The sequence below is a fragment of the Etheostoma spectabile genome, chromosome 8 (genome assembly GCF_008692095.1).
Source record: "Etheostoma spectabile isolate EspeVRDwgs_2016 chromosome 8, UIUC_Espe_1.0, whole genome shotgun sequence".
Lineage (NCBI taxonomy): Eukaryota > Metazoa > Chordata > Actinopteri > Perciformes > Percidae > Etheostoma > Etheostoma spectabile.
The window spans coordinates 1,362,653-1,372,516 of record NC_045740.1 but is presented as its reverse complement, the minus strand read 5'-3'; the positions used below and the strand labels follow the sequence as shown (position 1 = coordinate 1,372,516).

General features: G+C 39.9%; 1 protein-coding gene across 2 annotated transcripts in view; it reads right to left on the bottom strand.

The window, feature by feature from the left end:
- Nucleotides 1-9,864, bottom strand: part of lonp2 (lon peptidase 2, peroxisomal) — a 21,609-nt gene that overhangs the window by 3,938 nt on the left and 7,807 nt on the right. The window contains exons 8-14 of one of the 2 annotated variants that reach the window (XM_032522751.1): nucleotides 9,685-9,803; nucleotides 9,242-9,381; nucleotides 6,056-6,197; nucleotides 4,755-4,905; nucleotides 2,831-2,957; nucleotides 587-726; nucleotides 351-485 (exon numbers count right to left, since the gene is read on the bottom strand). In XM_032522751.1, coding sequence (XP_032378642.1) covers nucleotides 351-485; nucleotides 587-726; nucleotides 2,831-2,957; nucleotides 4,755-4,905; nucleotides 6,056-6,197; nucleotides 9,242-9,381; nucleotides 9,685-9,803 — 954 coding nt within the window. The remainder of the gene's footprint in view (nucleotides 1-350; nucleotides 486-586; nucleotides 727-2,830; nucleotides 2,958-4,754; nucleotides 4,906-6,055; nucleotides 6,198-9,241; nucleotides 9,382-9,684; nucleotides 9,804-9,864) is intronic. The other variant, XM_032522750.1, reaches the window with a different exon arrangement.

The window sequence follows — 9,864 nt, the reverse complement described above, 5'->3', positions numbered from 1 at the left end:
GTGTGTGTGTGTGTGTGTGTGTGTGTGTGTGTGTGTGTGTGTGCGAACGCCCGTAGAAAATTGTGATTGTCAGCAGAAATAGAGAAATCCTATAATAATGAAGTGTTTGATTTGTTAGGGAGCAAACCTGCTCAGCTCAAAGGGAACTGTGAACTGTGTAGAGAAGAATCTCTTCATCACTTTGGCTGAAGTTCATAAGCAAGTTTACCCAGCAGTCATTGCGCCTCGCTCAAACACCCTACATCTTGTAAATTAATCAAATCAGACATTTCAATAGAAGAAGTTTTATAATGGTATCAGTTTTTGTTTTAATAATTTAGTTTAGTAGTGTAAAATGTACAGTGTGTTACCAGGGTAACACATAGAGGAAGTGATATCTGTGTTGGTGCATCGTGTTCCAAAGATAGGAATTTTGTAGAGGGAAATTGAATTAACCGACATTCCCTGAACAGTTAGCAGGGAGTAGGGAGTACTGTTAATGTACACTGTGGAACAGAACGCAACTCATGTATCGGCGGCTCATGCATTCGACCCTCTACCTTCCGCCAATCAGATGTGCCCACAGAAACAGAGCTCCGACTCTTACCCTCCTGCTGTGTTGGGTCCTCGGGGGTGGAAGCCTCTGTCTTGGTGACTCTGTGGCCTTCAGCAACTTTCACAGCCACGGCTCGGCAGATCGCCCCGAACTTCCTCTCTAGGGAGCGCACACCCGCCTCGCGAGTATAACTAAAAGAACAAACACAATGATGTGAGGGATAAGGGTTTCACTGGTGCTGTACTAAAGCTAGGTGTGTATCCAGGATCAGGTCAGAGATCATGTGATCAGGAATCGTATTGTGTTGGCACTTATGCCGACTATCAGGATTGTTTAAACTCTAAATTAACCTGGTAATCTGCATTAGTGCAACAGTATGAAAGAACACATGACATGAAATGACCCTTTAAAAATAAACAGGATTCATATACTGGAATATCTGAAGCCCTGACAGAAATACCATCTTGTTCTGTATGTGAGGATGCTTTTGTTAACCTGCCTGGTTTCTCTCTGGTTACGTTTCTTCTGTTTTGATTTTCTAAAGAGGTCTAGCCAGTAAAATAAACAGTATCCCTTGATGGATGAGCACCAAGCTCTGTGCTGTTGGCAGTTTGTATAGTAACCGGACTGGAGTGTGGCAAGTGTTGTGCAGAGGCTCTGCAGGTCTGCAGGCAGCGTACTGCTAACCATCCGAAAGAACCGGAAGCCTGTGTATCAGCAGCCCCATGTTTGACGATTTCTGTTCAACATGCCAGACAGTTTGATCGGTCTGTTGTGTAGGTTGTACTTACAAATATTACTATTAAAGTCACACTATTGCTAAAACAATTAGTTGATTATTAGACTAAACGATTGACAGATAATTGGACTTGTTCCAGCTTCTCTAATGTCAAGATTTGCTATTTCTCTTCACAATTACTTGGATGCATTTGGATTCACTGATGGGACAAAACAAGCAATTAAACAATCCATAAAAAATAAATAAAAAAAATGGACAAACTGATGTCTAAACTCTCTCTAAATCACAGTACGCTATTTTTAAAACATTAAATAGCAACAAATAGTGAATTATGATTGAGATCCAAAGCCAGACTTTATGCCATCGTGTTAGAAACAACAACCACTGTGGAGAACAACAGTGATATTAAATTCACACTGTGAAGAAACCAAATCAGACCAACACACTCTGTCTGTTTCAGGCAGATGCTTGCAGACAAAGGAGGCTGCACTCAGTCATCTGGTCGAAAGATGTTTTCTCTGATCAAAAAGCCACCCTGCCAGAGAAGCACTGGTAAACATTTAAAAGAAAACACCACAAAACCACCTGACAATTTAATGACTTCCAAGTTAGCCTCAGATGTAAGCTGCCAGCTGGCTTGAGCGCTCTACTTCACAAATCACACATTAGAGCTGTTCTTCACAGGCTAAATGTAGAAGCTTTAGTGAAAAGTAAGAACAAAAGCAACCACAATGTCCATATAAATAAAAACTGAGACTAATTTGATTCAATTCTTCCTCCTGTTTTTGCACAAGTACTACATTTACATGATTACTGCAGCAGAACAAATTTTTTCTATAGAGACTGATATGCCTGTACACATGACATTATAAATATTAATTTTACTACAAATTTCAGGTCTGTTTCAGTTTAGTTTAGTTTCTTGTCATTCAAACGCAACTAATCACGAGCCCCAAGACGACTGTTAATAGTTTAAAGAAATGAAAACGACCCAGATTGTTGTTTTCTCCTATCCTAAAATCATCATTATTATTTAAGACAGAAGAATGATCGATGATTTATTCATACTGCTTATGTTGAAACTGACTTTACAAGGTGCTTTACGATTCAGTATCAAATTTACGGATCATTAACAGGGTGATGATGGCTTTAATGTAAATAAAGAGAATGATGAAATCCACCACTCACAAATAATGTAAAATGGGCCTGTGATTTACATTTTACAGAAATACCAGTTTATATGTGTAGGCATTGTTTATACATCTGGGCCCAGGAGACTTACATAATCAAACTCATTCTGATGTGGCAATGCCACATTGAATGATTTTGTAAATAAATCAATTATTTAGGGAAATAAACAACTTTATTATTTATTATTTTCATTGACAGTTAAACTATGTATTGAACTTAAAAACATTGCTTTATTTGATGGCCTTGCTGCCCTGGCATTTGGCCTTTGTGCCCTCAAAAAAGTTGACAACCTTGCCTTGCCCCTGAAGAGATGAAAGTCCACGCCTGCTCATTATGTATGCATTCTTTAGTGTGTTTGTGTGTACCTGCTGATTATATGCTGTGTGGTGTCCTGTGGTATATGCAGCTGTTGAGGCGTTAATCCATGCTGCTCCAACTGATTTGGGATCAGGTGACGGTGAGCTATCTCCACCTTCTCTTCTTGAGTGTAGCCTACACACACACACACACACACACACACACACACACACACACACACACACACACACACACACACACACACACACACACACACACACACACACACACACACACACACACACACACACACACACACACACACACACACACACACACACACTCCCTTAAATGAAGTAAATCATACTATCTAATTGCGTTTAAAGAGTACTCAACCGATAACGGTAGATCTGTAAGAGTGTCGGACTCATGATTGACCGTTTAAAAGTAGTAGATACAGTACCTAAATTGAAGGAGCAAAGATATTGTCCTTTTTATTCCATTCTTCATCTAGGTACCTGCAATGCCCACAATGCAACTTGAATGCCAAGAGTTTGGTCGCAGATTAACTACTGAGCTAATTCTGGGACAGTCAGTGACTGTCCATTGTCCCTATGACATTTTTTCTTTGTTCTCTCGAATTACAAATTAAGAATAAGTTTGCTCTGTACAGGTGTGCGCCGCATGGTGTTATGCATCAGACTTTTTGGCACACAAAATCTTTCAGAATAGAATCCACGCAGAGTTTTATAAATGAGCTCCCAGGATATGGAAGACTCGTCACACTTCCATATCCAAAAAAAAATCAGTGAATATTTGGAAATCAATGAATCAGAAAAAAAGTATTAAGGCTTCATAAATTTGTGCGAGGCATGGTTTAAGATTGTACACTGGCTTCATAGCCAGTGTACAATAGGTCTAGATTCATAGGTCTAAGGGTTAGTTCCATCTTCTGACAGCATTTATCACACATGATAATGTCCCAACGTAACCGCATTCTGGTCGTTTTTTATCTAAAGTATATTCAGACATCGCAGGTTGGACTTTTGTATGTGTACTATTGGAGGATCTGTACTAGAAAATTACAGTTAAACAGTGTGACAGAGAGTTTCTTCTTTCAATATTATCTCATTGAATTGTTACAATTTTACTGATCCACCTCTTGAGTAGACATGTCTAATTGTCTTTTGAATGACAAAATAGGCTTGACTCTTAAAACACGGAATTTGCGAAAAAATAAAACAGAATCTGAAAAAATATAAGAATGGATTTCATAGGACCCTAGTTAACCTATGAAAACTATCAATAATAAACTGAGTGCTGGCAGCAGTGGCTGTGTGGGTTGTGTGTGTGCACACATTTGTATGGATTTAATTGCCAACGGATACGCATCTGGACCCTGACTACACGGCAGTCAGTTCACTCCCACAGATAAACACTCTGCTTGGGATTAGTTATGTGAGTTATGAGTTTGGCCCAGCGCAGCTCAAAGCCCTGACGCAAGTGTCTTTGCTAGTTAAAGACCGACACAGTTGTCAATTTCCCATTTAGCACCCATGAGTGTGCGGATACAGGGAGGTGTTCGTGTGCATTCTTGGCATATTGCTCTCTTGAGGCTGGAACAAAAACCTGGTCTAAAGTCAATAACGCAGCATTTCATAAAAAAATATAAAAAATATATATATAACGGTGCAAATCCGCAATCGTAATAGCAATGTGCCAAGGTACAAACGCGCCTAGCTTTTAAAGGGAATGAGCGATGACACGTTGATATGTTTATTGCATGTTATGCCCAAAACACACCTATGAATTAATTAAGACAGTAAGCACAACCCTTTTGAACCATGCGCCAAGCGCATATACCCTTTTTTTCCGTCGTTAAACTAGCAAGCGTGGAGGCGCTTAGATCATTAAAAGAGGGCTCCGTTGTCTTCAAGACCAATTGGAAACTGCGCAGATAATTTGTGAGAGTGACTTTATGTCTAAACCCACCTGGAACCTGCAGCACCTCCATCCGGTCCAACAGAGCAGGGGGAATGGTTGCTGTGGTATTTGCAGTGGCAATAAAGAGCACTTGGGAGAGGTCAAAGGCCACATTAAGGTAATGGTCTGTGAAGCTGTGGTTCTGCTCTGGATCCAGGACCTTAGGGAACAGAAGAGACCGTTTCAGTTTGTGTGTTTTTACTGTTTAATTCAACTTAATTTCATTCACTCAATTGGGTGGAAAGCTAAGTCAACCGTCAGGTCAAGCTTAATGCACCAAAGGTTAAAGCAGGAATAAAAAAGCATTGAATACATCCAATACAACAACACAAGTCATCTGAGGCTACATTCACACTACTAAATTTTAAAAATACATTTTTTGTTATGTTTACGCCTAGTGTCCACACTTTCGAGCATTTGCAGTGCTCACATTTCTGAGACCCCAAAACAGAGACATGTGGAAACCCTGCTAACCCCATTTTAATTTGAAATCTCCGGGGTTGCTGTGTTGTCTGGACGGGCAGAAAAAAAGACATTTGAAAACAATGATGCAGAAACCCCCGTTTGCTTCCTGATTGGGTCTTATCGGTCACGAACACACATCCTTCCCTGATTCATCATGCCCATATCACATGACTCTGGAAAAAAACTAACATCAGCCTTGAATACCAGGGGTTAATTCTACATGGATAACAAATTACAGCCGTTTTTGACCTAGTTGTTGACGCTAGCAGCTGCATATTATTTATTATAATATTGTTGCATTTTATAATGCTACTACTGCCTATAGGCAAGCTACTATTTGAGCGACAATTCCTGTGTCTAGCGTTGTTACAGGTGTGCCAAGTTTTGTAGCACCGCCAAGATTTGCATCCACAGGGAAAGTGCTGTTTAAAAACAATTTGATGTTCGTTGTGATGTTCATCAATGATGATAATAAATGATCTACAGTCTAAAGTTTTAGAATGTTTAGAATAATCAATGTTTTATTAGACTCAGTAGTAGTAGCCAGTGTTGTAGTTGAGCCAATTGTAGAGTCAAGTCTCGAGACCCCAGTGTTTGAGTCTGAGTCCAAAGAAGAGTCACCAAAGAAGAGTCCGAGTTGAGTTCCCACTACCTCAGTTTGAGTCCGAGTTGAGTCACAAGTCCAGGAAATATCAATATGAGTCGGACTCGAGTACTCTAAAAAACTTCTGAGAAAGAAGATAGTATAATTTCAACCATTAAGTAACGCCGTAACTTAAATAATAACTGAACTGATAGGGAGTAATGAAGTGACTGAACTGGACTGAGAGAGAAACAGCGCTGACCTCTAGCAGTGCAGCTGCAGGGTCTCCTTGTAGACTCTTCCCCAGTTTGTCCACCTCGTCCAGGAGGAACACAGGATTATTGACGGCCACTGTCTTCAAACCGTTGATGATGCGGCCGGGCATGCTTCCTACATATGTGCGTCTGGAGAAAGGAGCAGAATTTGAACTACTGACCTACTGTGTAAATATTGACGACAGAAAATTGCAAATCGACTGTAACGTTGGCTGAGGCGGAGGCACAAAAACTGAGAGGAAGACCCCGTTTGCAGTCCAGATGTATTTATTCACAGGGTGGTAACGACCATCTTGTGCAGCCACATTTACAGTGCAAGTATGTTTACCAAAAGAAAAAACATGGATTAACTGAATGCAAAACTGTTGAAAAATATGCCCTGCCCCACCTCTTCCCCATGGAATGACATTAGTTGCGGTGTGTCTGTCTTAGCCTCAACGTAAACCTCTGCTGTGGGGACCTGCTCCTCATGTCCATGGACACAGATAACTGGGACAGTTCCTCCCTCACTCCACAACTCCCTCTATAAAACGTTGAGACTGAACAAGGGACTGGTAACAACCAGTGTCTAACAGGGCTTTGTGGGGTTTACAATTTAGCTGCAAAGTGGCCAGAGGGGAATCTGTCTGCTCTTCAGGGGGAACAATAAACTCAGGTCTGGGGACATAACAGAGGCTAGTCGCTTTGTGCTTACTATGGGGCAAACTGGACGTGTATGGCCTGCCTCACCACAGACTAATTCCATTGCACTACCACGCAACAATAATAAAAGAATGCAGACACAAAGTTGTCAGTGACAAATGTGAGCATGTGTTAAGCATTTGCAAACTGAAAGCAAGGAATGTGTAGTTTCTGTGGTTCCAAGAAAGGATATAAAAAAAAACTTTCAGAGAATTTTTTTGTTTTTGTTGAATAAATTGAATAATCGATCATTAAATAACTTTAAATCTTTATCCCTTGCACTCCTGCTGTTGGTATGTCAGACACTCATCTGGCAGACAGAAGGTGTCTCAACGCTGTCCTGCCTTCCTTTAAAATACCAGGACCAGTCCTGCAACCCATGATGAACTGGGCTGCGACACACACACACACACACACACACACACACACACACACACACACACACACACACACACACACACACACACACACACACACACACACACACGATTAAAAATTTATTTTTTAAATATCTGCCAATACTGAGTCCCCAGCCAATACTTGTATTTGCCTAGATAATAGAGCTGCTTGCCATTTTTTTAGTTAACAAAAATAAACAAAGTAACTATAAGATCTCTTCAGCTTAATACATTTAACTTTGACATTTAACATTTTTATTAATCTCACATATAAAATCAACTGACATTCTGCCGCAAATTGTTCTCAACCGATGTTAATGATTGAAGTAAGGCGATCAAGGTAATCGCCGATCCCTGATCAGTTAAAATAAGCCCATATTGCCCCTAATCTGATACTTGCAATCGGGACATCCATTCTTCAGACTCATTCGGGACGATAAAGGCGAGCTGAGTGACATTACTGCCAAGCTCTGATTTTTACGGACTCGGGTTACGAAAGATACTGTGTAGGTGTGAGTCAATTAACTGAGGTTGCTCCATCCCTGATGGTCTGTTAGAACCTATAAATGTCAGCAGGACCTTAACATGCACATGGGTGTGTTTTAATCATAAGTCTTTTAAATGACACACAGGTGGGCTGGAAACATATTGGCAGGATTTCCAAGTGATCTCAACACATTTTGAGCCAAAGTGCTGAAAATATTTCATTATTCCTCTCCAACATGTTTTTTAAGAAAAGTTGCGTGAACCTTTCCTGGGTTTTATTTGACATGCTGTGATGTTTGAAATGTAATCTAAATACTTTACTCATGAGAGCTAATGTTTTACATATCAGCAGAGAGCACTGTGCTCCAATACATGTCCACAGAGCCAATGTAAGCGCCACTAACAACACAAAATATACTCATACTCAGAGGTGGGTAGTAACGAGTTACATTCCCTCACTTTTACTTGTCAGTGTAGTTTCAATGCACTTGTGTGCATTTTTAGAGATAAATTATAACTTTTACTCTGTTACATTTAAATGCAATTATCCTGCTACTTTCATTTATGATTTTTAGTACTGTCAAATTATTAAAATATTTAATTGCATTAATGTCATAGTTAACTCGCAATTAATCGCACATTTTTATCTATTCTAAATGTCCCTTGATTTCTTTCTGTCCCATTATTTTTTCTTATTTTAATGCTCTTATCAACATAATACAATGATACTTTTAAAACTGGGCCACAGAGGTGACATTCCACATCTAGAGAACCATGCTGAAACTGAGCTGACAGAGAGCAGTAAGTGTCTGTTGTGTTAATGCTAAAAAGTTTAATAACATATACAGTACTACTCCTGTCTCCTGTTCTAATGTAAGTATTCAAGCTACCGGTGTGCAAGCGGTGTGCATTTAACTAGTCATGCTCATTGTTGTAGCCTGATCAAACAATACAGAAAAAGTAGAAATCCAATTATGCATACAAAAAAAGACAAACAACTTTTATTTCTGATTTATCTGATTGTCTTGATGTGATCGGAGCAAGCTGGATGTGTGTGTGTGTGTGTGTGTGTGTGTGTGTGTGTGTGTGTGTGTGTGTGTGTGTGTGTGTGTGTGTGCGTGTGTGTGTGTGTGTGTGTGTTATGGAAACTTATCAAATTTAATACATGTCAAATTGGCATACATGAGACTCTTTATATTTACTTTTTGATATAACCAACATTATTGGTGTAATTAATACATGCGTAGAGTATAATATTAACGTAATATTTGGTTTCCACACTTGACAGTTATAAACATACTGTCTAGTGTATATGTGTCAGGTTTTTTAATAAGGAGATGATGACTTGTCGTTTTTAATCACGAATAAAAACAGGTGTATGTTTACTTTCTTTACCTTGACCTGACAAAGATCATCTGTAGTTGAAATAAATCTGGTAAAAAAAAACTTGGGGGGAAAGACAGCAGTGTGCCAGTGTTTTATTTTTATTTATTATTTATTTTATAGGAAACTCTCCAATCTGCTCTAGAAAACTCAGCCTCTACATTGTGGTCATGAAACTCCTGCTGTTATGGAATTTCTAGTGGAGTTGCTTGTTAATGAGCATACCTGTGTCCACGGATGTCAGACTGGTCACAGACACCTCCCAAAGCGATGCGGTGAAACTCTCTGCCCAAAGTCCTGGCTATGGAGCGTCCCACACTGGTCTTACCGACTCCTGGAGGCCCCACAAAGCAGAGGATCGGCCCCTAAAGACAGAGCAGCGGCATGAAAACCACAGGATTAATTAATATAATAGTAATATATTATTATTATTATTAATAGGGATTAATGGAGGGAATTAAGGGAATGAAAATTGCATGAAACGACTGCCAATGGACATTGAACTTCAATGTGATTTCAGCACAAACTTCAAGGCTAGTAGCTTGAGCTAATTAACTCAACCAACAAAAGCTGCCATTTTGCATTCGACACTTGAACATAAGAAATAACAAACCTGATTCCAAATACACATTGTACTTTTAATGGACAGTGCGGTCTAATAGACGCACCTTCAGGGAAGTCTTCAGCTGTCTAACAGCCAGGTACTCCAGCACGCGTCTCTTTAGCTTGTCCATGGCATAGTGATCGTTGTCCAACAGAGTGCGAGCGGCTCGGATGTCCAGGCAGTCTGAAGAGGTAGTGTGTGTGTGTGTGTGTGTGTGTGTGTGTGTGTGTGTGTGTGTGTGTGT